General features: G+C 40.2%; 2 protein-coding genes and 1 long non-coding RNA gene across 8 annotated transcripts; 2 read left to right on the top strand and 1 right to left on the bottom strand.

Annotated features, from left to right (window-relative positions):
• Positions 1 to 659: 659 nt before the first annotated feature.
• Positions 660 to 3,759, bottom strand: LOC127778398 (uncharacterized). 3 transcript variants are annotated; one of them, XR_008018504.1, is made up of 5 exons: positions 3,252 to 3,759; positions 3,053 to 3,123; positions 1,885 to 2,419; positions 1,499 to 1,756; positions 660 to 1,111 (listed from the first exon to the last, which is right to left on the bottom strand). It is a non-coding gene; the product is annotated as an uncharacterized LOC127778398 (long non-coding RNA). The 3 variants fall into 3 exon arrangements; XR_008018505.1 differs by lacking the exon at positions 660 to 1,111 and having other exon boundaries at positions 1,243 to 1,756; positions 1,885 to 1,958; positions 2,207 to 2,419; XR_008018503.1 differs by lacking the exon at positions 660 to 1,111 and having other exon boundaries at positions 1,243 to 1,756.
• Positions 3,760 to 12,381: 8,622 nt separating this feature from the next.
• On the top strand, positions 12,382 to 16,124 carry LOC127779920 (F-box/FBD/LRR-repeat protein At1g13570-like). 4 transcript variants are annotated; one of them, XM_052306852.1, is made up of 6 exons: positions 12,382 to 12,487; positions 12,598 to 12,884; positions 13,114 to 13,287; positions 13,386 to 14,243; positions 14,346 to 14,498; positions 15,336 to 16,124. In XM_052306852.1, exons 3-6 carry the CDS (start codon positions 13,225 to 13,227, stop codon positions 15,750 to 15,752), a joined length of 1,491 nt encoding a protein of 496 aa, XP_052162812.1. In that variant the 5' UTR covers positions 12,382 to 12,487; positions 12,598 to 12,884; positions 13,114 to 13,224; the 3' UTR covers positions 15,753 to 16,124. The 4 variants fall into 4 exon arrangements, with proteins under 4 accessions (XP_052162812.1, XP_052162814.1, XP_052162813.1 ...); XM_052306854.1 differs by lacking the exon at positions 12,598 to 12,884 and having other exon boundaries at positions 12,388 to 12,487; XM_052306853.1 differs by lacking the exon at positions 12,382 to 12,487 and having other exon boundaries at positions 12,542 to 12,884; positions 13,118 to 13,287.
• A 929-nt stretch (positions 16,125 to 17,053) lies between these two features.
• On the top strand, positions 17,054 to 19,423 carry LOC127778765 (glycosyltransferase BC10-like). Its single transcript, XM_052305384.1, has 2 exons — positions 17,054 to 18,314; positions 19,050 to 19,423. The coding sequence occupies exon 1, from the start codon at positions 17,205 to 17,207 to the stop codon at positions 18,282 to 18,284; it is 1,080 nt and encodes a 359-aa protein (XP_052161344.1). The 5' UTR covers positions 17,054 to 17,204; the 3' UTR covers positions 18,285 to 18,314; positions 19,050 to 19,423.
• Positions 19,424 to 27,168: the final 7,745 nt, after the last annotated feature.

The raw sequence follows: 27,168 nt of genomic DNA, 5'->3' as shown, positions 1-27,168 counted from the left end.
TTTTCAGGAATTCAGTAAGGGCATTGCAACGCTAGTCAAAGTAAAGCAATGCAAAAGGTTCTGATTCACTAGATGCTTTTATTGTGTCCAAATGTGCATGACCATCTCAACTGACCATGATCGGATTGCTGCTCAGGTTTGTATTCATATAAATTAAATTGCGTGTTCAACATAACATTGTGAAATAGTGGGCTCTATTAACTTACTAAAATTTTTGCATTTCATTTCAGTTGGTTGTGGAAAATGTGTTAGCTGCTGAACTGAGAGTTCATGTAAAAATGTTTGGGAGTGGAAAGAAATGTCAGGCCTTTTCTGAAGCTAGACCAATTTGTGTGCACTGTGTTTTTATGCACCTAGCACTATGATATTTTTGCTTATATGAAGTGAACCTTGCTAATAATTACTTGGATTTGGTGTTAACCATCTGTTGCTATCCTCGGTTACCGTTAGCGATTGTGTGCATTGCATTACTGTTGGTTTTTGTACTTTGGTTATCAAGTGCTGTTGAGCTGTGGCTTCTGCCAGTGGTGCTATGCTATACTAATATGCCCGTGCTCTCGCTACGACTATATTTTAAAATGCAAATGACATGTTTCTTAATTGTAATCATTCCATAGTTGATAATAGGTGCACAAGAAGTTTAGTTCAGAAACGCTTTTCTTCACATCGTGAGTGTCCACATCAAACTAATGTTGCACAAAATAAAAACTACCAAACATAGTTGTGAGCCAAATGACATGCAAATCATAAATGTTATGAGCAAGCAATTGTACACAGTTTCCTCCGTTGCACATTAGTAGTACATTCCAAAATCTGGGAAAAAACTCGAGATAGATAAAACCAAGTATAAATTGGACACAAATAACTCCCATGTCGTCCCTTCATAGCATATGTCCCATATTCTCACTGTGGAATCTTCTTGATCAAATTTCACTTGATCAAAGTCATACCAATAAATAAGCACCGAGTCAAACATACAGATCACCATTCCTTAGGATCAATAGAGATTTCTGATAAAGAGCATTAGTGTCTACGACACCCCCTTGTTCCCTTCCCTGCACTTCACACTATCTCTCCAACTCAGTTTAATTGAAACTTATAACACGCTGATCTGTTTTGAGACAAATAGAGGAAAATAAGTATAATTAACTAGGCACAAGTGAAGGCGGAGCTTTTAAGGGAAAACAAAAAATATCTAGTAGTAGTATCTTACAATCCAGAAAAAATCAATAGAGGACCATGTAAACATATAATAAAATTTTTATTTCACAAGTTGCAGCTATTGGAACAGGTAATATGACTGAAAATGCTTATCATTCATACACCAGTCAGTTGTTCATGTCAAGCAATGGAACGAGCCACTGTTTGTCTCTAAAATAGTCTACCAAAAGCTGAAATTCACACACGAATATATTCCTTCTCTCTAAAACGATCACCATTTTCTTTAACGTATGATATATAGTAACAAAGTCTGACAGAGCATGTCCTTCTTGCACACCTTTGTCTTTGTCTCGCAATGTATGTAAAGCTGCATATGCCTTATCTTGCGCTCACCAGTAGCCCAGCTGCACAGGTTCCAATTATCCCATGGCACAGGGCCATCCAGGTTCAAGAACCTGGTCATATTTCCTAAATCTTTCCATCATTCCTACTGTTAACTGGTTCATTTGTACACTGCAGAATAACTTGTCTACTGCTTCCCCCAAAATTCCCATTTTGATGTATGGCACGCAACAAGCTCAACAGTCGTCACATTCTGATAGAAATTAGTATAGTTAGTCACAATTCTTTTCATGCAAATTATGTGTAAAAGCATTGAGAATCAAGACCTAAAAAGGTTTAGATTGATACAAAATTCAAGAAATAAGAAAAAAAAATTTACACCTTGGATATAATGCTTTTGCCATTGATCCAGCCACTAATCTTTTCATTTGTCTGTCATCCACCTGCAGATCAACCTAATTCTAAATGGACATCAATAATCATCATGGCCAATATGTTCAAATGAACATCTGAAGATGTGTTCTAGCAAATTCCAATATCTAACCATGTCACCCATTTACAAGCACAATAGCTGTTTCGTAAGAGAGGAAAATGCACAAATATGACACTGCAGAATCTGCTAGCACAATAGGGTAGGGGAAACAAATCCCCAAATTGTGCACATTGCACTTCACCAATCAGTTCCCAATTCGTAGTACCTTACCTGTTCCTCCGTCGTCGTTGTCTAGATTGGAGCCGATGATGCAGACACGGATGGAGTCGGTGGAGGTCTGGGTGGTGTTGAGGGACAGAGGCGGCGACTCGGGCAGGTGTCGGGGGACAGAGGCCACGAGTCGATGACAGGACCATTAACCAGTCTTGTGAGCTTCTGTGAACACATTGATATTAAAGCCTCCACAAAATTTGCCTCCAGTATCTAGTAAGGATTGAACATAATTTAGAAGAAAAACAACAAGTATGATAAACTAAAATTTACAATCCCCTTTCTCACTCTTGCATTCCTAAAATGTACAACGGCACGTTTCAACCAAAAGTTACCAGAAAAGCTATTTCCTACCCATTAATAGGAAAGAATGTTTGAAGAAAACAGATCTCCTTGGGGACCTGTACAAAATTGTGTTCCTTTCTGATCAAGGTTTACATATAACTTGCCATTGCTGTAGTTTCTACTTTAGTGAGATAACTGGATTAGCATCCAACATTTGCCATTTACAGTTGAGCAGCTCCACTACAGTTCTAGACCACCAGCAAAGCAAATCTTGTACAGCAGGAGCAGCCCACTCATTAACCTAGTTGACTGAGATCAGCACATAATGATTGGATAGCAGCGACTACTCCACAACCACTCGAAACCAGCAAAACAAACAAAAATGCTGCTCATCTTACGTCAACCCGTACAGCAATCTATCAGTACAAAATGAGCGCAAATTTGACGGCTGCCGCAATAAACAAATCAGATATTTCAGTTGTGTATAGGTAATGAATTCTCTGATCAATTTTTCGTAGGGAGGGGGGGGGGGGGGGGGAAACGATTATCGGGAGGCCTCACCGGTGAGCACGATTGCCTTGACTTCGTCGCGATCCATGCCTCCGCGTACTTCTCCTTGAGCCCCTGGATGACTGCACGACGCATGGGGAGCAAAATCCAAACCCGTGCATGGAATCAGTGACCAGCAACACCAAAAACCCCAACACCAAGAGATGGGCAAAAAAATAAAATCGAGATTAAGAAAGCGAGGAGGGTTTACTAATGGGATGCAGCACATTGACCGGCGGGTTGCAGAGGGTAACGAGCATAGCATGACGCCGTCGGCGCCCACCTCCATGATGACGCGGATCGACTCTGCCATGCTGGCTCGCTTGCTCCGGGAGAGCCACACCGCGAGGACCTAGGGTTCGATCAAGATAGAGAGAGAGGGAGAAAGAAGAGGACATGGAAGGGCACAAGGGGACGGGAAGAGAGGCTCAGGTGGCTGTGCGTGGCGACGATGGCGGAGATCTCGACCGGCGTAGGAGACGGCGCGGAGTGGATTAGGGATGCGGAGGCGGCGGCAGCGGCAGCGGCAGCGGCAGCGGCAGCGGCGGCGGTTGAGGGGGAGCGAGCGAGAGAGGAATTAAGGCAGCGGGATGGCGCGATTTGTGGGGATGCGGCGGCGGTGGCGACGGCAAGGATAGTGGATGCGGCGGCGGTCGAGGGGAGCGACCGAGAGATGAGGAGGGAATGCGCGTTCTGAGAGAGGAGGGGAGAGCCGGAGAGGTGCGTGCGGATGGGACGGGAGAGAGGAAACGTGGGACTTTCTGAGGCGTTGGATGAGATGATTCTGGATCGTCGAATTTTTTTTTTTTTGAGAATTACACCACTAAAAGCAAAACACCGTTAAATCCTGAAAAATTCGCTCCCATGGGGAGTCAAACCCAGGACCTCAGGTGCTACTGAGGTTCTTGTAATCACTAGGCTACAGGCCCTTTTGCGAATAGTCGAATTTGATGAATGAGGTTTGTATAGGACTGTAGATGGTGAATTATAGGGTAGATAGAAAACTGCGATGACGTCAGAAATGCATTGAACCTGATCTTCAAGATCATGCATGCAGTGTGGCTTGAGGTAAACCTGCATGTTTATAAACACAAAATGTTACGGTTATCACATCCACATAAATACCAGCAGTGTGCACTGATATAAGAACAGTAACTTTAACTTGATGTCATTGAAAGTTGCAACCCCATGCAAGAACGACTGATGTTTAGGTGATACACGGTATACTATCTGTTATCAAATTTGCTCTTGTGCATGCTTACAGAACACCCCGGACCATATTTATTAGGAGTAATTTAGCTTCGATGTAAGGAGCCATCTTTGTTACTCCTACAACTTACAATTACAACTAGTTGATTAACGTGTTAGAATATATAGAGGTGCTTTCACTCTGCAATTGGAACTGGGAACTGGTGGAATCTGAACCGAACTGATCGTCCTATATGCAGCGGGCTGGTGGCCTGGTGCTGTGGTACGTCCTCCCTTGCACATCCCTGTTGCCCCAAGCGCTGGCAGCCTTGCCCTAGCGGATTTTTTTTATTATTTGAACTTTTTTAATTTTAAAACAAACCCATTCAAACCTTATTTTCAAAATCTAAAACCTTTGGTCCCGCCAGCCCACCTCATATGGCAAAATAACATTGACACGCCACACGCTATAAGCATGGCAGTTTTATCTTGCCACGCCGCTTGCTAGACCGGCGTGGCTAAATAATGCTGTCACGTTAGCTAGATCAGCATGACAATGTTGTTTGACACACCACACAATATAAGCATGGCAGTTTTATCTTGCCACGTCAGCTCGCTAGACCGGCGTGGTTAAATAACATTGTCACGTTAGCTAGATCAGCATGACAATGTTGTTTTGTCACGTTAATATGGTTGGTGTGGTCAGAAGGTTTAGATATTAGAAATAATTTTTGAAAGAACTTATTTTTGAAATTAAAGATTAAAAAGTTCAATTTGTTTTTTAAAAAAATCTGCCCTAGCCGATCTCCGCAAGAGACTAAAGTCTAGTCGCCTGGAGCCTCGCGAGCCGATGCATCGTTGCTAGGGTTCATCGATCTTTCCGATTGATTGCCGGGCATAGTTATTTCTTTTAGATAGTGCAGGTCCAATCGGTTGCTTTTTTTTCTATAAGAAGTCAAAACGGCTCGTTAGGGAATAAAAATGAATTTAAAGGTAAACTTATATATATATATATATATATATATATATATATATATATATATATATATATATATATATATATATATATATATATATATATATATATATATATATATATATATATATATAGGGTAAGACTATTTTACACCCCCTATAGAATAACTATTCTGTACCCCCTCCCTCCCTCCCTCCCCCGGTCCCGCACCACCTACGCGCGCCATCCTCCCCTCTCCCTCCTGGCGCGCCCCTCCTCTCCCTTTTTCTTTTTTTTTCGCTCCCTCCCCTCCTCCCGGCGCGCTCCTCCCCTCCCCTTTTTCTTTTTTTTCGCTCCCTCCCCTCCACCTCCATCGCTCCCTCCCCCCTCCCCTTTTATTTTTTTTCGCTCCCTCCCCTCCACCTCCATCGCTCCCTCCCCTCCCGGCTTCGCCTTTTTTTCTCCCTCCCGATCTCCCTCTTATTTTCTTCGCTTTTTCTCTCTTCCTCCCTTCTCTCTCCTTTTTTTTCTCCCTCCCGATCTCCCTCCTCTGATTTTCTTCGCTTTTTTTTTCTCTTCCTCCCTTCTCTCATTTATTTCAGGAATAAACCTTTTTTTCTTCTCTTTTCTAGAAAAATTAAAAATAATTTGGTGAATTCAAACATGATCTCATTGTTCATGCGAAGCTTTCCTAACCCATTCACCCTATGACACTATGTGATTAGAGATCATAATTCTTTGTTTTTTGTTTTGTATGTCTGTTCAAATTTTGTGAGAACAAATAAATTATGTTACTGTAGGAATCACACCAGCAGTAACGTTATCGAAAAAGTGTAGTAACATGATACGTTACTGCAAAACTTATAGTCTGTTACTACACTTTCGGCAGTAACATCATGCTGAAAATTGCAGTAACAGAGAACGTGTAACAGTAACAGCGGTATTAATGCTTGTCTAGAGCTAAAACCTTTAACTCAATTTTATTTTTCTAAGACGTTTGCACCATAATGTTCATAAAAAGTGTTTATAAAAACTAAATCCATCATGACTATTTTTTGACATCGTTACTGTGGAAATCAGTCATTTTACTACACATTGACCGTCGTGTTACTGCACCGTTCCTACGGGACGAGAACTAAAAAGAGGTAAGTCTCTATCTTTAGAGAGCAACATCTCTCAGATAATATCTTGTTTTTCTAATATGTTTGCACCATAATGTTCATAAAAAAGTGTCTAACGAAACTAGATCCATAATGACTATTTTTGACGTTGTTACTGTGGAAAGCAATCATGTTACTACACGTTGACTGTCATGTTACTACGCTGTTCTTACGGAACGAGAACTGAATTACTGCACAAAAGTGGAAGTGTTACTGCAAGGCAGGTACATGGTACCACATGCTTATGCAGTAACACTATCCAAAGATTATAGTAAGACGCATAGTTACTGCAAAACTTATAGTGTTTACTGCACACTGATAGTAACATCGCGATGCGATTGTAGTAACGTACAACACATAAGTAGTAACAAGTAATATTATAATATTACTACTTGTGAAGAGTTAAATTTCAAAAGACTAATCTTTGAAGAGCAATATCTCTAATGTGATGTACTATTTTTAAAACCGTTTGCAGCATGATATTAAAAAAAGTGCATATCAAAAGTAGATCCATCATGACTATATTTGATCGTTGTTACTACACGTAAGACATGATATTACTATATAATGGACGTCTTGTTACTGCACTCTTGTGAGACGAGAGCTAAGAAAAGGTGGGTGGTGGGGGGAGTCAGCAGACGGGTTGTAGACTTGCTATTAAGAGTTAATAAGTTGTAGACTGACTAATCATCCCTCTTCTCCCGAATCGTTGCTCCCCCAATTCTTCACAAAGCACTCCAAAACAATCACCATTATCTCTCGAAGGCTCCAAGTAAGAAAATATGTATGTAGTAGGGCTTAAACAACCTCTCATGCAATGTCTTTTTCTCCTTGAAAAAAATATCGATAACTTATTGGTTGTTACTATGTTCATGCAGTAACTTTACTAAGCAATTATAGTAACACACTATGTTACTGTACTCTTGTAGTAACACGAAAGATGCGGTAGTAATAGTAATGCTATAGTGTTACTGCATGTGGAGGATAAACTTTAAAATGTCAATTTTTGAAGAGTAATATCTCACAAGATATGCATTATTTTTAAAAACCGTTTTCACCATAATGTTGTAAAAAAAGTGCTTATCAAAACTAGATCCGTCATGACTATATTTGAACTATATTTTAACGTCGTTACTGCAAGTAATACATAGTGTTACTGCACAATGACTGTCACGTTACTGCATAATTCCTGCATGACGAGTGCTGAGAAGAGGTGGGTTGTGGAGGAAGTCCCATGGGTTTGACCGATGTGGGGGCGTTTTGACTGACCTTTGACTGAGGTGGGAGGCTTTGAAATCCACAGGCGGGTTTAGAGAAATAGCACTAAGCCTCATGGACAGCAAATATGAACTGTCCATAGCACCGAAAAACTTAAAAGGGAAATCATAGGGCCCCTCTCTAGGATACCGGGATTTGAAATCAAAAGTAAGATCTTTTGTTTTAGTAGCACTAACAAAGCTGAGCCATCTGTTTATGTGGTCTGCATGTTCATTATCCAACTTACCTTGGATTGCTATTTTTTGAACACTTAGACCACTGTGTTGCGCAAAGACTTAACTGACTCTCTCGATGAACATTTTCATCCTAAGCCGTGCATCATGTGAGGTCGAAGCTAATCTTGGCGACATCGAGTAGAAGGAGAATTCCAAGTTTACATGGGAACACCAAATTTTTTTCCAGTGGCTTGATAATATACTCGTCCTTGCCGCCTCTTTTATCGGCAGCCGGGATATGATACCAATCAATATATCTTGCAACGAGGAGAACAATGGTGTCAACTGTACATCATTGAGCAGACAGACAAACAAATCAGCATGTTGTTGATGAATGAATTATCAATTGATCATACCGTAGGTAGGTCATTGAAACGAATCACTGGTCTTTTCCTTTTGGTCGTAGTAGCATCATCCATGTCTTCTTCTTTTTTGGTTGTATTAGTTCCAATCCGTTTCAAGCTTCGTTTTGTCTTTCTCGTAGCCACCAAAAATATGAGGTTTCTTTTGCCAGTAACCAAACTGCTGCCCACAGCAGCAACAGCAACACCAACACCTAGCTAGTAACAAAATTCATGGCTTGAATCTTACTAGGAATCTTACTAATCTGATGCAGGGATCGATTGATTGCCCTGTTCTAGATCGATCGGGTACTGTTTCTGGAAGATGCAAATTCCCTGTACGGGCAAAAGAAGAAATTTTGAAGGGATTGGAGGGGTGAATACCTGAGATGTGGTCGATCGGCAGGATTCGCACCCGCGGCAGAGGCAGATGCAGACGTTTGGAGGAGGAAGATGATGATGAGCACCGGACTTGACCTGAATCCCCTTCTTCATGGACATCTCCGAGCAGTGTCAATACTGTAATCTTAAACAAACACTGGTAGAATTATCCATTTTTTAAATAGATGTCGTCGGTAACTTTTTTATTAGGCGTCGTTTCATTAAGAAAATACATAATTTCTAATTTATTTTCTAAGTCGTTTTATCACTTAAAGTACCTTAGGCAGGCATGGTTATATCTTATACTTTTGTATAAAATTTTGGATGATTCTGTAAATATCACTTAAAGTACCTTAAGGCAGGCAGGCATGGTTATATCTTATACTACCTCCGTTTTTTAATAGATGACGCCGTTGACTTTTTCACACATGTTTAACCATTCGTCTTATTCAAAAATTTTATGCGAATGTATAAGATATAAATCACACTTAAAGTACTATGAGTGATAAAACAACTCATAACAAAAGAAATTATAATTACGTAAATTTTTTGAATAAGACAAGTGGTCAAACATGTGAGAAAAAGTCAATGGCGTCATCTATTAAAAAATAGAGGGAGTACTTTTGTATAAAATTTTGGATGATTCTGTAAATATCACTTAAAGCACCTTAGGCAGGCATGGTTGTATATCTTATACTTTTGTATTTTGTATTTCAAGCTAGAACGGTGTACTTCTGTTTCAGTATTACAGCCATGATTGCTGACAACAGGGGTGCATAATATGATGCTGACAATAGCCCAATCATGCATTCATCGTCAGGTTCCGAAACCTTCCCTAACACAGCATAGATACGAAAAGGTACTCTCAAGGTAGGAAGTAGGAACCTACTCCCTCCGTCCCATAAAGAATATGACTCCTCCTAAGTTGATGTATGTGGACATAGGGGTGTCCACATGTATGTGGACATAGGGGTGTCCACATACATTGTCCTCCTAGGTTGATTTTTTTTTTTGGACGGAAAGAGTAAGTTGCTCTGAGCATGACCCAATCTACAAAAATGAACGGATGAAGAGCACGATTATCTCAGCGCAACTCCATTTAGTTTGATATACTCCAATCCAAGGCAAGGGGGTGGAAATCAATCATGAGTTCACGATGGACCACCGAATACCTGCAATACGATAAATCAAGTCAAAGCATTGGTGGATAAATCAGAATCTAAATCTGATTAAGGCTGCAAACTTACTCCGGTTAAAATGTCTTTTGGAAACTTTGGTTTAGTTTTGGCGTCTGTATCCTCAACTGGTTTATTTTCCGGAATTGGGCGACCAATTTTTTCTTCTCGAACTTCACTGAATTTGGTTCTTCCGTCTTCTGTTTCTGCTTTCAGGATCTCAGAAAGTTCATAGAAATTCCCGTACTAAAGTTTAAAAGTATAATAACATAGGAAAAATGCTTAATGCTCAATATAGTTTGTATTATGTACAATAATAGTAAAAAAATATAGAAGGATGTAGTGATATTGTTGTAAAAGTACAGTAACACGTCACGTTACTGTAGAACACATAGGACATTACTGCACTTTTGGCAGTAACGTCGTAGTAAAATTGTAGTAGACCAGGAATCTAAACAAAAATATATGGGTTAAAGCCTCACATACTAACCATATACTTGTTACTGTACAAAAGTAAGAGTGTTACTACATAATAGATGCATGTTACCACTTCCAAGTAGCTATGTTACTACACGATAATCGTAGTTTTACTACGTCATTTTTATGAGATGAAGATCGAATAGGTGGGCTATAGGTAAAGTCTGTAGGTGGCTTTGGGTGAGGTCTGATTGATGTAGGAGTGTTTTGAACAATTTTATGCATTTGGTAAAACTATGTTCCTGCATGTATATACCCATGTTACTGCAAATTACATAGTAACTACTGCATATGGAGTGTTAAAGTTCAAAATGCCAATATTTGAAAAGCAATATCTCACAAGATATGTATTATTTTCTAAAACCATTTTCACAATGATACTAAAGTGTTACTACATGTGGAGGATAGAACTTCAAAATGCATCTACATACTCCTCTACTCAAGAAACCGTTCTTCCTCCCTCTTCTTAAGAAAACCGGTCTTCTCCCTCTAATATAGTGTTACTGCATGCATGTATATAATGTTACTACACTTTTGGCAGTAATATTGTGGTGAATTGCAGTAAATCAGGAATTGAAACAAAAATATATGGGTACAAAGTCTCAAATACTAACCGTATATTTGTTACTGCACAAAAGTAAAAGTGTTACTGCACGGCAGATACACGTTACCACCTAACAGTTACACATTACCGCATATTTATGCAGTAACACTATCAAGAACTGCAGTAAAAACTTTGTTACTGTAAAACAAATAGATCGTTACTGCACCGTTGGTAGTAACATCGTGGTGAAATTGTAGTAAACCAGAAATCAAAAGAAAAATATGGGTTAAAAGTCTCACATGCTAAATATACTTGTTACCGCACAAAGTGGAAGTGTTACTACATGGCAGGTACACGTTACCACATGTTTATGCAGTAACACCATTCAAAAATTGCAGTAAGACGCATTGGTACTACAAAACTTATGGTCTTTACTGAGTAACGTCGCGATGAGATTATAGTAACGCATGACAGATGGTAGTAACGAGTAGTAATGCTATCTAGTATTACTACTTGTGGAGAGTTAAGATCCAAAAAAAACCCAAGCTTCGAATAACAATATCTCTCAAGTGATATATGATTTTTTTAAACCGTTTGCACCATGATGTTAGAAAAAAGTGCTTATCAAAAGTAAATCCGTCATGACTATATTTCAACTAAATTTGAATGTTGTTACTGACACAACGTTACTGCACGATGGCTGTCGCGTTACTGCACTGTTTCGCAAGACGAGAGTTGAGAAGAGGTGGGTGGTGGGGGAGTTGGTAGGCAGTTTGACCAGGCTTTGACCGACGTGGGGGTGCTTTGACTGACCTTTGACTGAGGTGGGAGGTGGGTTTGGACCTTGGGAGGGAGGGGGTGTAGAATAGTTTATATATATATATATATATATATATATATATATATATATATATATATATATATATATATATATATATGTTCTTGGTGAATTAAAAGCCAATGCTGAAAAAGAAACTACATTAAAAATATCTTAAATCAATCTTAAAATTAAATTTAAAAATTTAAAATTTTGTTTTTTCTTTGGCTGATTCCATCCAATGAGATCAATCTTATTGAACTGGTGAATTCGCCGACTCACTAGTTTGACCATGGTTCAAAAGTAATAACAAATATACCCCTGCACAAGTATAATCATTTCATCACCTTAAAAAAACAAAAAAAAGGTAATTTAACTATTTAAAAAATATCATTATAATTCATCTATTTATAACCGTGTCATTAACATTTTACAAAATTAGAATCATGCCAGTCTCTAGTCGTGGTAGGATTATTTTGCTTTCAAGAAGTCAAAGTAGTCTATCCAAGGTAGCATAAGAGCATCCCAACAGCTCATCCAAATTTTATCTTTCATATACCTACTAAATGGTAAAAAAAAAATTCTCTCTATATCTTTTTTTACTTTAACAGATCATCCATACTACATCCTTCTATATTTTTTTTACTATTATCTTCTAACTAACCATACAAAATGTATGTATTATTCTTTAAGGGCTATTATTTGAACAAATAAATTGCTATATGCTTTATTTTTTTTCTCACGTTAATTGCTATGCAGTGCCATCTGCCTATTAAAAAAGAAACGAGAAGAAAATCAGGCAAATCGGCACACGGCCCTGAAAATCAACCAGCACACGACGCAACTCAAGCGGTGGCGGCAGTAGGCGCTGGCGACGGCGACGGCGGGCAGGGGCGACGACAGTCATCAAGATCTGGTAAGCCCCTCCTCTCCAACCTCACTTCTCCACGGTTTCACCCTCCCTCTCTAAGAGGGGGGGGGGGGGGGGGGGAATCATTGAGTGATGACTGCCCTATCCCTGAGCAGACGAGCCCCAGGCGGCGGGCCGGCGACCTAGCCCCACGCCACGCCGGATCCGGCTGTCCGTTGCCGGCGGCGCTATGCCTGCCTCTTTCTGAAAGTTGACTATCGGTTCAGTGTTCGTTTCGGATTAGAGTTGGAGGTCAAGTCGGTGCTCATCATCTTCTAATATATATATATATATATATACAAATCATCATCTTCTTCTTCATCCAAACGGCTGCGCCGCCGCTTCCGTGCTCTGCATCTTCCTCTGCCGCGGGTACGAATCCTGCCGATCGACCAAATCTCAGGTATTCACCCCCCCCCCCCCCCCCAACCCCTTCAAAATTTCTTCTTTTGCCCGTACAGGGAATTTGCATCTTCCAGAGACAGTACCCGATCGATCTAGAACAGGGCAATCAATCGATCCCTGCATCAGATGCGCTTTCTTTTTCTTGCTTACATCCGACTGTTATTTGGTTTCCGGCGAACAAGCCTCATAGTAGTTCCTAAGATTCAAGCCATTAATTTTGTTAATAGCTAGGTCAACGTGTTGGTGTTGCTGCTGTGGGCAGCAGTTTGGTGGCTACGAGAAAGACAAAACGAAGCTTGAAACGGATTGGAACTAATACAACCAAAAAAGAAGAAGACATGGATGATGCTACTACGACCAAAAGGAAAAGACCAGTGATTCGTTTCAATGACCTACCTACGGTATGATCAATTGATAATTCATTCATCAACAACATGCTGATTTGTTTGTCTGTCTGCTCAATGATGTACAGTTGACACCATTGTTCTCCTCGTTGCAGGATATATTGATTGGTATCATATCCCGGCTGCCGATAAAAGAGGCGGCAAGGACGAGTATATTATCAAGCCACTGGAAAAAAATCTGGTGTTCCCATGTAAACTTGGAATTCTCCTTCTACTCAATGTCACCAAGATTAGCTTCGACCTCACATGATGCACGGCTTAGGATGAAAATGTTCATCGAGAGAGTCAGTCAAGTCTTTGCGCAACACAGTGGTCTAAGTGTTCAGAAAATAGCAATCCAAGGTAAGTTGGATAATGAACATGCAGACCACATAAACAGATGGCTCAGCTTTGTTAGTGCTACTAAAACGAAAGATCTTACTTTTGATTTCAAATCCCGGTATCCTAGAGAGGGGCCCTATGATTTCCCTTTTAAGTTTTTCGGTGCTATGGACAGTTCATATTTGCTGTCCATGAGGCTTAGTGCTGTTTCTCTGAACCCGCCTGTGGATTTCAAAGCCTTTCTGAACCTTAAAAGGCTCAAGTTAGAACACACAAATATTACTGATGAAAACATGCAGATTTTGATCTCCAACTGCAATGCCTTGGAGTTTCTTGGTATCGTTGATTGTGGGAAGCTCACAAGATTGTCGACATCGCACCTTTGGAACCAGCTTAAACATTTGCATGTCGAGAGCTGCCATCTGCTTAAAGAGATAGAGTTGAATCTTGGCCTGACGAAACTTGGGTACAAGGGCACACTGATACCGTTGTCACCTCCTGGGCCATTGCTGCTAACGAATGTCTGCATGAAGCTGCAACACGCTCGTTCCTCTCTTGGATATATCTTCACCAATCTTCCAAGCACGCTGCTCCATCTCGAGACGCTGAGTTTGCAATGTTCAGAACTCGAGGTTTGGTCATGAACTCAGTTCTTCTGCATTCAAATATTCTTGCCCATCATTCCCTATGTGAGATTGATTGTGTTATGTCTCTTCTCTTCTTGTGCGTATCAGAGGGCTATTTTGCCAGAAAATCATATCAAATTTATGTATCTAAAGCATTTGAGGTTGCAATTGAGACACCCTGTGACGGAAAAGAAGATTGATCTTCTTGACTTTGCCTGCCTACTGGAAGCTGCTCCTTTACTGCAAAAGTTTGAATTACATGTAAGTCTGTCTTTTGGAGATTTGGATTACGCAATTCACTTATGTAAACCGATCAATCTTCTTCAAACTGAATACTGTCTTAGTGGCTTTTACATGAGATTTTTTTCATTATGTGGGTACAGATGGTCACTCACTTTATATTGTTTATTGAACACTATTTTCTGTTTCTAGCAGAACTGCTTTTATATTATGTTAGATTATATCTGCTTGGACATTTCCTTTACTTGCTTGACTCTGACTTCAGTTTCAACTGAAACACAACCACACAACCTAATCCTGTTTTGGACTAAAGTCCATACTATGAACATTCTTCTGAGCAACAAAATAATATAGTTCTGATAGAGCTTTTAACTCTCTTATTATGCAACACTTTTTTACTTTTGTATAGATCTAGAGTGGCATGCATGTAACTTGCAATTACAGTGAGAAATGAGCTAATCGTTAATATTCTAGCTAGTCTGAAAAAAAGCCCCATCCTATATATACAATTAAACCACCAAATCAGTAGTGCTGGCCTGAGTTAAATGGCCTGCCTTGCCTATATGCTTTCTGTTCTCTATATTCATGTAGATATACCTATAATAACACCACCATGTTTCCCACGATGCTGATATTTATCTTTTTTCTAAAAATACGCGAATATTAGGAAAATGACCTAATACAAAAAAGATGCTGATATTTATCATTTTTTATGCTGATATTTATCATTTTTCTAAAAAGACGCGAATATTAGGGAATGACCTAAAATCAAATAATTAGAAGGGGTGAGACGCCCACAACCTTGTGGAGCTATCCGGAAGACCCCTGGACGTTTCTCATTTATCATTTTTTTTCTAGATGTGGATGCCCCTTCACCATCAACGGTATCGCGAAGAAGCTCATGGCGAGCTACGGAGTCTTCCACCGCAGCCTCACGCCCATCTCAGGCTTGTACACATTAGTGGATTCATCGGCATGAAAGACCAATTGGAGCTGTCACTGCACATTCTCAGAAATTCCGCCATGATCAGGGCGATGAAGGTCGACCCCAAGCCGCTCTTCGCCCTTCCTTGTATATCGATGCTGTCACCCTTGGAAGGGTTTCAGTATCTTGATGGGTATGAGGTCGCCATTGAATATCTCTGCAGAGAAGACCACAACAATGTCGTCGATGTTTCTGAAATTCGTCGTGAGGAGGTCGAAACGCTCTCGGTTTGTGAGCTGGTTTATCCAGATTGTGTTCGCCTTACCCGTAAGGCCAATTCCTCTTCCTGATTAAGATTTGAGCCACTCTGAAGGTATTGTTCATGCCAGTCAAGCTCTACACAATTTGGACGACTTTGGAGTTTGGAGCCGCTAAGTCAGCCCTGATTAGTTTGGTTTTGGTTTTTGGACAACTTAGGATTGTGAATTTGAAGAACAACTCGTATGTGTTTTAGTTCCTTGACGGTAACTTATTTAACTTCCTTTTCTGTATGATGGTTGCTTCAGAAAATTTCATCACTGGAAAGTGTTTTTGTGATTGGAAATGGTGGTCGTTCAGGTTAACGTCCTGATTTTTTCAGTTCAGACTTCAGAATGATTTTCTTCCTGGAGCTGCTTAATGCATCATTTATAAGAAAATAGAACTGTGAATTTTGGTTTTCCTTAGCTTAGACTTCAAAGCTTATTTGGAAACGTCAGCAATTTCATGTGGGCAAATTAATTAATTCCAGAATAAAATCCCTGTGAGGAAGGCACCTTGAGTGCTTGGATGGACGCTACGAGAAAGTAACATGTTTAGAACCCTTTTGAAGGAAAATAAAAATAATGTATCACATCATGTTTTCTCTATTTTATTTATCGAATTCTTCTATCATACAAATGATAGTTTTTAACTTCTTCATTTGTTTAAATGTATGATATTGTTGACTATAGTCGGTCAAACTTTAAAACTTTCACCATCAATAGCTCTTTAATATAATAAAAGAAAATCATATGGGTAGATTTTTCTTTATAAATATTTTTACATCATTATAATTTTTCAATTTTGTTATATCATAGTAGAAAAATATTGGCATAAGTTACACATCAAAGATCAAATAAGTCATCAGTGTTAAAACATGTTAACAGAAATTGAGGTGATCTATGTACAAAGCTCATGTATGTGTTCTTTCTCACACTTTCTCAACCTGTTAATTGGTAATATTTTATAGGACAATTGCTTTTTAAAATCATAGTAATCAATTTCCAAATTTTATTAAGCTAATCTTTAATTAAACATACGTTAATTCACCGCATGATTTAGCGTGCCGGTTCCCCCCAGCCCTATGCACCGAACACAACCGAAAGCCAGCAGAGTAGACAAAGCGATATACTCGCCACGTGTCCACCACCTTCCCCTGCCACGTACACCCCGCATCCGACGGCGCAAATCCATCCATACCCTTACCACTCCCACCCACGACCGTCCACCACCCCTCCACCCCACTGCCACCGGGCCCCACTCAACCGTGGGCCCCACGTGTCATGGACACGAGCCCTGTGATTTTTCCTTTTATATAAGCTCGAGAGTGGAAGAGGAAAAGAGAGCGAAAGCGAGAGCCGCGAGCTCACCTCACCTCACTCCTCGCCTCCTCGCTTCCATTCCCCGATCGATTCCGGCCGCCGGGAGCATGATCTGACCCCGGATTCCGGCGATTCGATCCGCGGAGAGCAAGATCGGTGGTCCTTTCGCCGGAATTGGCGATGTCGTCGTCGCCGTTGGTGCTTACTGTCCTCTTGTTTGCGTCGCTGACCGGGCTGGTGGTTCTTGCCCCGCGCTCCTCGTCGCCGCCGGCGACGGCGACGCCGTCGCCGCCTGTGGTGGGTGATGGGGTGGGTGGAGGTGGGGAGGATGGTGATCTCGCGCTGTTCCGGCGAGCCACGCTGGACGGCGGCGAGGGGGCGGCGGCGATGGCGGTGGCGGAGCCTAAGGTGGCGTTCTTGTTCCTCACCAACTCGGAGCTCACGTTCGCGCCGCTGTGGGAGAGGTTCTTCGAGGGGCATGGCGAGAGGCTGAACGTGTACGTGCACGCCGACCCGGCGGCGCGGCTGATGATGCCGCCGACGAGGTCGTTCAAGGGGCGGTTCGTGGCGGCGGGGCCGACGAAGCGCGCCGACGCGACGCTGATCGCCGCGGCGCGCCGCCTGCTCGCCGCCGCGCTGGTGGACGACGCCGCGAACGCCTACTTCGCGCTGCTGTCGCAGCACTGCGTCCCCGTCCACTCCTTCCGCCACCTCCACGCGACGCTGTTCCCGCCCCCCGCCGCGGCGGCCGCGGCGGCGCGCCGCCAACGCCGCCTCCCGAGCTACATCGAGGTGCTCGACGGCGAGCCGCAGATGGCGTCGCGGTACGCGGCGCGCGGCGAGGGCGCCATGCTTCCCGAGGTCCCGTTCGACCGGTTCCGCGTGGGCTCCCAGTTCTTCACACTCGCGCGGCGCCACGCCGCGCTCGTTGTCGGCGAGCGCCGCCTCTGGGACAAGTTCCGGCAGCCGTGCCTGGACCAGAACGCGTGCTACCCGGAGGAGCACTACTTCCCGACGCTGCTCGACATGGCCGACCCCGCCGGCGTCGCGCGGTACACGCTGACGCACGTCAACTGGGCCGGCAGCGTGCACGGCCACCCGCACACGTACACGGCGGCGGAGGTGTCGGCGGAGCTCGTCGCCGACCTCCGCCGCCCCAAGAAGAACACCACCCACGACTACATGTTCGCGCGCAAGTTCTCGCCGGATTGCCTCGCCCCGCTCATGGACATCGCCGACGCCATCCTCTTCAACGATTGATCTCCATTGCTGCTGCTCTGCTCATCAAAGGTAATATTCAGAAATATTCAGAGATTTAAAGATTTATTACTGCTTCTTGATCATGTTCATGAACTATTCATGATGGAATGATGCATGCCATTTTAATTAAGCCATAAATTTTGCAATTACGAGAGCATGAAAACCGGCAATTAGTGGAGTACTATTCAAATCTGCAATCACAAATTCACTAAGTGAACCAAGGCGTCAAAGCCTCGAATTTATTTTCAAATTTGGAAAAATAAATGCTTGAATTAAGTTTTGTTTGCTTTCACGCGACAGATTTGTCAGCTCCGTTATCAATCCACGTATATATACAAAAAAGAAATTAAGTCTGTTGCTTCTGTGATTTACAAATGAAAAGGACATGTCGATTAGTCTTAGCTTGGTCCTGCATTTGGGCAGAAAATTATGTACCTTTCTCGCCCAAAAAATAGAAAAAAGAATTTAAAAGTCTCTACATTTTGTAACTACATAGTCCTTACTCTATGAGATCATGGTACTTGCGTGTCAATGTTTGACAATGATATCCTAACCTCTACTTGATCAGAGTCCTTGCTAATGCTACGCATTGTCTTCCATTTTGACTAATACCAGTTGATTTTTTTTGTTTCAATCCTATCCATCCATGCAAGTTTTAGGTTAGGTTTATGACTGGTTGCTTGCACATTTGCACAGTTGCATAATCAATCAACCTCAACAGATCTAATGAGCCTAAATTATACACCTTTTTTTTTCCTTTTGCAGGAGTTGATTTTGCAGAAGAAGTGGCCTCTGTTATTTCTCCCGGTGTCTGAAACCTGAGAAGTTCAGAGTTTCAGAGTTTCAGTCCCTTCCTCTTCTGTTCTTGCCATGATACTTGGTGTAATCGTCTGTAGATTAGAAAAAAGAAAGCAAGTGAGCAACAACCTAATGCGAAGCAGCAGGTGTTGCCTGGATCATCTCATCAGATAACATCATGATCTCATGATCCATCTATATAATCATCCAATGCATTTGCCTAGAGCTAGCAGCCTAATGCTGCCTGTGCCTGAATGCATTAGCTGATGAAGTGTCAAATGTCAATTAGTGTTCAGTAATCAGTACTAGTATACTGCAATTAATAAACCTCTTGCAAAGCTACTACTACTTGTCAGCTCCTGTGCATAAGAAGTAATTAAGCAGACAGGTTTTTGTAGCAAGTTTCATGTGATGACTTTTGAGCAGAAATAAAATAAAGAAAATGGCAGAATCAAGCAGCTGGAGAGAGAAGAGTAGCACTGCATGCATGAACAGATGTGCAAAGTTAATTTACATATTAAGCGATGCAAAGTGTGTGTGATTAGGGGTGCAAATGGTGAGTTGACCCCGCCAGTTGCGGATCAAGGGGCTTAATGCTACTATACTGTATTATCTTTCACGTCTTCACCTGAAGAAAGCAAACGCATTTGCATCTGATTAAGCAACATATATATTATGCTTTTGTTAATGTTTATGTAGACTGTATTGTACTACTACGTTCCTTCTTGCAGATGCATATGGCAGGATCCATCCTAATTAAGTTACAGAAGCATGAGGTAGCATCACAGTTAAGTAGGAGGATTATTAGGAACAAAAGAATTTTAGGGGATTTTGTGGAGTTGATGTTAATCCGTTCCGAATGAGCTACCAATGGTCCTTAATTTTGCTTATACGGTGTATGAAATGACTGGGGGCTGCTAGCTGGCGCGTGCGCGCCAGCAGCGAGCACCTCACCTCCCTAATTATCTATAGTACTATTAGTTAACATCCATTTAACTACTAATAACGAGTAATTAGAGAAGATTCTCAAGATTTTTTTTCTTTTTTGGGAGATTGTTGTACCAACAGATTAAAAATTTTTAAGTCAGTTTTGAAAACTTTTGATTTAAGATTTAAATTTAAAAGTCAAATTTTGAAAACTTTCCACTCGGATTTGAAAACTTTCAACTCAGATTCGAAAACTTTCAACTCAGATTTGAAAACTTTCAACTTGAGATTCAAAAACTTTCATGTCCAGATTTAAAAAAATTGAAAACTTTCAACTTGAGATTCAAAAACTTTCAACTTAGATTCGAAAACTTTCAAGTCAAGATTTGAAAAAATTGAAAACTTTGAACTTGAGATTTGAAATTTTCAACTCGATATTTAAAAACTTTCAAGTCCAGATTTGAAATATTTGAAAACTTTCAACTCGAGATTAGAAAATTTTCAACTCGAGATTTTAAAAATTTCAAGTCCAAATTTTAAAATTTTAAAATTAAGATTTAAAAAAATACTAGTAAACTAATCACTAGTAAAAAAAGACTAATCTAAACTAATTACGTTACGTACGGTACGGTAGAAACAGCGAAAAAGAAAAAAAAAAAGAGAAAGAAACAGCGAAAAAAGGGTACCAGCGAGAAAGAAAAAAAAAAGAGAGAAACTACCCAGCGAAGAAAAGGAGACAGAGAGCGCGGGCCGCGTGGGCCGAAAATGCTCGTTGGCGGGGCGCGCACGCCAACTAGCTTTTCCGGAAATGACTGACCCGGTCGTAACAGGAGGGTTGTACGGTTATATTCATTATATATTTTGATAATGTAGTATATTAATAAATTCCACAAAGTACTAATATTTTGACCAAACTAATGTAAAACTATAGATTTAATTGGCAATTATATCATAAAAATTTAACATCAAAATTATCATAAAAGCACATGTTTAATATATAGTATTGCAGAATTATAGATTTAACACTAATTGAACTAGGGGTGAGAATGGATCGGGTAGATCCACTCCAAATCCATTCGAAACGAGGATATGGTATGAGATTTTAGAAATCTGACGGATATGGATGCAAATGTGGATAGTATGATGTCGATGCAGATGAGGATATGATATGGTATCTCTAAAATCTGATAGGCCGTTTGCCGGATAATCTAAAATTATCAACACATGTAACATAAGTTATGGCCGGGTCAGTTATTTCATACACATGTAACTATTGATTTCATACACACATAACATCCGACAAATTTAATCTGTTTTTAACCGATTCCGCACCATTTTTGATATCCGAAACAATCCTCATCTGTATTCGCATCCGTACACTATCCGCACTTGCTCCGAATCTGCTCCGTTTTCACCCCTAAATTTAACTCAAAACTGCAGCTAGTGTAACTCCACATTAGTGTTTGCATCTAAACTTTAAAATATGTAGTTTTCTGTTAACTTTTTTACCCATTAGTTTTTGACTTCACCTTAAATCTACAGGTTCGGAACAAATTTAGTAAAAAAACTATATTTTGTTATATATTGTATTAAATCAGCTGTTTTGTGAAATTAAGATGTATGTAGTCTTGTAAAATTTAAATATTTATTCTTACTCAAATTTGAATATCCTTACTTTTAGTACTTTATCCAATTTAATAGTAGTACTACATGTACTATGTAGAAAACGGACAGGTGTACTCAGCTAAAGCAATAGATATAGAGCAGGATAATAAACCCTCCATTTCGTACTTTTCTCTTTTTAAAGTTTAATCAAGTTTATAAAAAAATATAATAGTACTTTTAGTATAAAATAAATATATTATTAAAATATACTCAATGCTAGATTGAAACTAATTTGATAATTTAGATATCGGCATATCGCTAAATTTTCCTATATTTTTTTTTTCAAACTAAACAAAGTTTAACAAAAGTGTTAAACGACATATAATATGAAACGAAGGGATTAATGAGCAATAACTATAAGCAACCATGTTAGGTGCTCGCACAGTCTCTTGCAAGCTTAGGCCTTATTTAGTTGGGGAAAATTTTTAAGTTTGATTATCACATCAAATATACAGACACACATTTAAAGTATTAAACGTAGTCTAATAATAAAATAAATTACAGATTTTGCTAGAAAATTAGGAGACGAATTTATTAAACCTAATTAATCATCATTAATAAATATTTACTGTAGCATTAAATTGTTAAATTATAGCGTAATTAGGCTTAAAAATTCGCCTCGCAACTTATAAACAATCTGTTTAATTGGTTATTTTTATATTTAATATTTTAGGTAGGTATTAAATATTTGATGTGACAGCTTTTGAGAATTTGCCGGCCGCATACGAGGAGAATACACCTGCGTTTTCGAATGCAGGTGTCGCACGGGCACACGTACGTGTGCGGCATGCAGGGAGCGAGGTATGCCACGTGGACGGCAACGCTGCGTTTGCTGGCGCGGATGCACCGTCATCTATGCATTGGATCCGTGGGTTTGACCTGTACGCTTTGCACATGCGCTCGATATGCATTGAGATTCGGCGAGAAGAAGATGCACATGCGTTGTGTGTGTGCACGCCTCGTTCATGTTGTTGGCATTATGTAGTATATATTACTATGTTTCATACTAATATATAAGGTTAATTATTGCCAGTGAGAGGGAGATATTATTTTTATGTTTTCAGTGATGCCGACATAAGAAACAACACATTCATTTACACATTTAATTGATGATTAAAATAACTCATATAATCTATTGTTCTCATTTTTGTTGTTTCAAGTAAGTATTATATGTAAGACAAACTATATTAGAAACAAGCATTAATTGAATCAAATATGCTGAGTCAGATAAATATCATTACAATTCATCTATCGTAACCGTATCACTGAAATTTTACAAAATAGGGACCGTGCCATTGTCGTTAAGTTTTCCATCCATCTCCTTCCTTCTTCGTATTCTTCTTTCTCTCTTCCCATCTTCTTGCATTGAGATGGCAGCGGTAGTAGTGCGAGCGGTGGGGGTGTCAACGAGCTGCCGGGAATGAAGCAGGAGTGTTGGCCGAGCCAGCAATGACGACGCCGTGCTCGCCCATCAGCACGACGCCAGAACCTCCGAGCAGCATGCATGCTCGTTGCTCCGCCCCAGTTGCATGCTCGGTTGCGTCCTCATGATCCGTCCCCGCACTTCTTGTCCTCCATGGTGTTGCCCTCGCCGCGCGCCGGTCGCGCGCGTGCTCGGCGATGCCGCTAAATGCGCCCTCGTCCTCCGCTCCTGATCCGCAACGCCGCCCTCGCCGCGCTGGCCGCATGCTCACCGTGTGCTCGGTGACGCCGCCCTTGCCACGACGGTTGCGTGCCTAACAGCGCCGCCACCGCGCGCGGCCCGCTCCTCTGCAGCGGAAGGACTGCTCGCACTCGGCGAAGATGGGCCGCTCATCCTCCCCAGCCGTGCGCTCGAGAGGACGGCGACGTACGGCAAGGCCCCGAGATCTGGTTGCGGCTGCTCGTGAAAGGAAGAAGATGAATTTGACGGGTAGGTCCCACGTGCAGATGAGGGAGAAGATGAAAAAAGTGACGGTGATAGTATGGTTCTGATTTATGTGATTTTGAATGGTATGGATACTCATAAAAGAATTATAGTAATATTTATTTGAATCAATATATTTGCATTGGTATGGATCCAATTAACCCTAGAGACAACATATGCATATGCATGAATTCATCTAGATGTGGCTTATTTTATCTTCCACTTCATTAATTTCTACACATCATTGAAAATACTGACATGGCATCCTATTTAATGGGAATAAAACTCCTATTGGTTGTGGCCTAAGACACACATGCATATATACAATTAATTAGCATCTTCCCTTTCTTTTAATTCTTTTAACCTTCATTCTTAATATCTCTAATTTTATTATATGCATGTATTGTATTTATTAGGATGATTAGATGTGATAATAATATTTTTTTTTTTACTTTTGCGTTAGAGATAGTTACGCCTTATATTACTAAAATTAATCTCTACTTCCTCCGTTTCATAATGTTAAACTTTCTAACACTGCCCATATTCGTATAGATATTAATAAATCTAAACATATATATGTGTCTAGATTCATTAACATTTATATGAATATAGGTAATGCTAGAAAGTCTTACATTGTGAAACGTAGGGAGTAAATACTAAAAATTGCTACATTTCTAATACTAAATAATGGATTATCCTCAACAAGAAGTTTATTTTTGAAATGAACAAGAAATTAAAATAGTAAAACTGCAATCATGAAAGCTCAAATTCTAGACCAACACGCATGGATGTGCCGGATTTGGGCTATCGAAATGAGGCCTAATTAATTCCAAGTTCTTGGATCACATTTACGAATTACGACCTTGTTCTTTGGGCCTTCAGTCCCAGCTCATCTAGTACAAATTCCTGGCCTATGTACCCGGTCCCCATCGTTTAGCTTATTTCCTAATAAGCCAAAACGGCTTATTAGGAAATAAAAATAAATTTATGGGTAAAATTTTTATAAATGTATTCTTTGTGACTTAAAAGCCAATGTTGAAAAAGAAACTACGTTGAAAATATCTCAAAATCAATCTTAAAATTAAGCTTGAAAATTTAAAATTTGGCTTTTCTTTAGCTTATTAGGCCATCCTATGGAAGCCTGGCTGGAATTAGGCCCATCTGAGACAGAAATGGGCCGGTATTTGGGCTTTATCTAACCAGCCACATATGTCAATTTTGCTTCTCTTTGGGAAGCAAGCAGTCCCCAATTTTTTCTCTGTTATGAAAATGATTTGCGTAAGACCGAATATTGGTAAAAGTAAAGTAGTATATATAAGAAATTTTACTACTAAGTAGTACTAGTAGATGTATAACAACAACTATTTAATTGCATCGAATTCATCGTTAGCAAGATAACTATAAGTAGCTTCTCTACATATGATCGAGATTTATAGCTAAAAATACTTATATTTGGGATGAAGAGAGTATTTAATAACATGCCACTCTTTAGTTGCTAGAGGCTACGGTTCTCTAAATATTATCCAGATTCATAGCTAAAAATATTTATATTTTAGGACACGTACGTGCAGTGTCGCTCTTTTGTTACCAGATCGAGGTTGCGCTTCTCTAAATGTCATCCAGATTGTTAGTTAAATATGCTTATATTTTGAATTAATGACGTGCCAATCTTTAGTTACGAGAGGTTGCGCTTCCCTGAATCTCTCTCCAAACAGTGGAAGATTGAAACCCTTTCAATTATTTTGATTTGATTCCAGACCACCACTGTATAGCGCGGCGGCGGCCTAGATGACGACGTCGACGAGGAGGACCCAGATGACGACGTCGACGAGGCGCCGGCTCGGCAGCGAGCCAGGCGCGGCGACGGCAACGAGCGACCGATTCGCTTTTTTTTTATTATTATTTTTGGTATTTTTGATTTCGTGCAGTCGATATAATACAATCGCACGGGATAATCGATTATCCCGTGCGGTTGAACTGCCCGCACATGAAAATGCTAATTTTTTCAGACGATTGGCTCCAGGCGGGCCAGACAACCACATGGAAAAATCAGAATGACCGTTTGGAAAAATCTTGAATGTAGTTGTGAGCGTTTCTCTCTCATGATTTCAGTTAAACACTAGAGATGGAAGCACATTGTGACACACTGACACTGACAACGACAATATTGAATCATGATTACTAACAGTTATTTTTTCAATAAAACATAAAAAAAGGCATGGGTAGTTTTCCTGCTTTTTTTTTTGTTGACATGGTTCATTAAAGAAACCCGGGTGATCTTTCCCCGAAAAAAAAAAAAAGAAACCCGGGTCTTAGAAGTTAGAAAATGTTAATATGGATGAAAATAGGAAAAGCTGGAATTTAGAAACCTTAAATATACTTTCTCGGTAACAGTAAAATTTCTTATAGTTGGAATCCTTAACTAACGCTTTGGTGTCTCTATGTGATCAGTTCGTTCTTCTCTCAATCGATCTCCAGTTTTAATCGTTTGCTAGATCTCCAAAACAGAGCTAGAGAGCATATATAGCTAACTATATAGCTATATATAAGCCATTTCTGCAATGCTTTCGACAACATCTGATCGATGTGAGCATATCCATGCATGATCTGCTGTGTTCATCTGCTGTACATTCTGCATATGGCGACACCACCTGACGCAACAGTGATCTTCTGCTAAAACCACTGTATACTGCCGTTGCTGCTGCCTCTACCTCGTCCGTCCTGCAATAATAGTGCTGCAGGATCATGATCATGCTCCAGCTTAATTAGCCATATTGGCAGCACTGCCTCGTCGTCGATATATGGAAGAAATTGTGAGAGCAACAGAGCTAGTACGATCGATTTATGTTTCAGTGTTGCAGAGATCGGTCGATCGATGGATCAATAGTGCATGTACAGTACTATTGATGGGAGTACGAGGAAGCTGTTGGCCGGTGATCTGTCCATGCATCCATCTCTAACTGTATTAATATTTACGTACTCTTTCCGTCCAATAATAATAATAATAATAATAATAATAATAATAATAATAATAATAATCCTATAGACGTATTTCTTCCGTCCTAAAAAGCCAACTTCTGGCGATGTATCTGGAGCCTATATCCAGATACATAGGGATATAGAGAGTATCTAGATATGTAGATATATTATTAGAATTAGATTTTTGTTAGGACATGGAAGTATATATATATATATTGCTACACAAGAGTTAATTGGACATGTTTGTGTAATTAAGTGTCTGTACTGTGTACTGGCAAACAGTGCATGTCTATGCAAGCATCATCAGTGTGTGAGAGAGATGTAGCAGCTGCCAGCAAATATTGCTAGCTCTCCAACATAGTTAACTTCTGTTTGATCCTGAGCATTATGTCATTAATAACAGTTCATGCCTACATGTATAGTATATGAAGAAATATTCAATATAGTTATTAGATATCCTCTTTAATCATATGGATGGGTATTATTTATCTCTTATATATACGTGTAGTCGAAATTAACTACCGCCTCCTCCTCATGTCAGAATATAACAACTTTAACTATAAATCTGGATAAGTTCATATCCTAATTCTTAGCTAAAAATTAATAGTA

This window comes from Oryza glaberrima, chromosome 7 (assembly GCF_000147395.1).
Source record: "Oryza glaberrima chromosome 7, OglaRS2, whole genome shotgun sequence".
Classification (NCBI taxonomy): Eukaryota; Viridiplantae; Streptophyta; class Magnoliopsida; order Poales; family Poaceae; genus Oryza; species Oryza glaberrima.
Note: the sequence above shows the minus strand (reverse complement) of the source record. Positions and strands in the feature narration are given on the sequence as shown.

Bases quoted from the DNA above. Each gene is read 5' to 3' on its own strand.
- LOC127779920 (XM_052306852.1), top strand. From the start codon at position 13,225: ATGGATGATGCTACTACGACCAAAAGGAAAAGACCAGTGATTCGTTTC. The intron at 13,288-13,385 runs GTATGATCAATT...TCCTCGTTGCAG, and splicing joins GTTTCAATGACCTACCTACG to GATATATTGATTGGTATCAT. The intron at 14,244-14,345 runs GTTTGGTCATGA...TGTGCGTATCAG, and splicing joins TGCAATGTTCAGAACTCGAG to AGGGCTATTTTGCCAGAAAA.
- LOC127778765 (XM_052305384.1), top strand. From the start codon at position 17,205: ATGTCGTCGTCGCCGTTGGTGCTTACTGTCCTCTTGTTTGCGTCGCTG.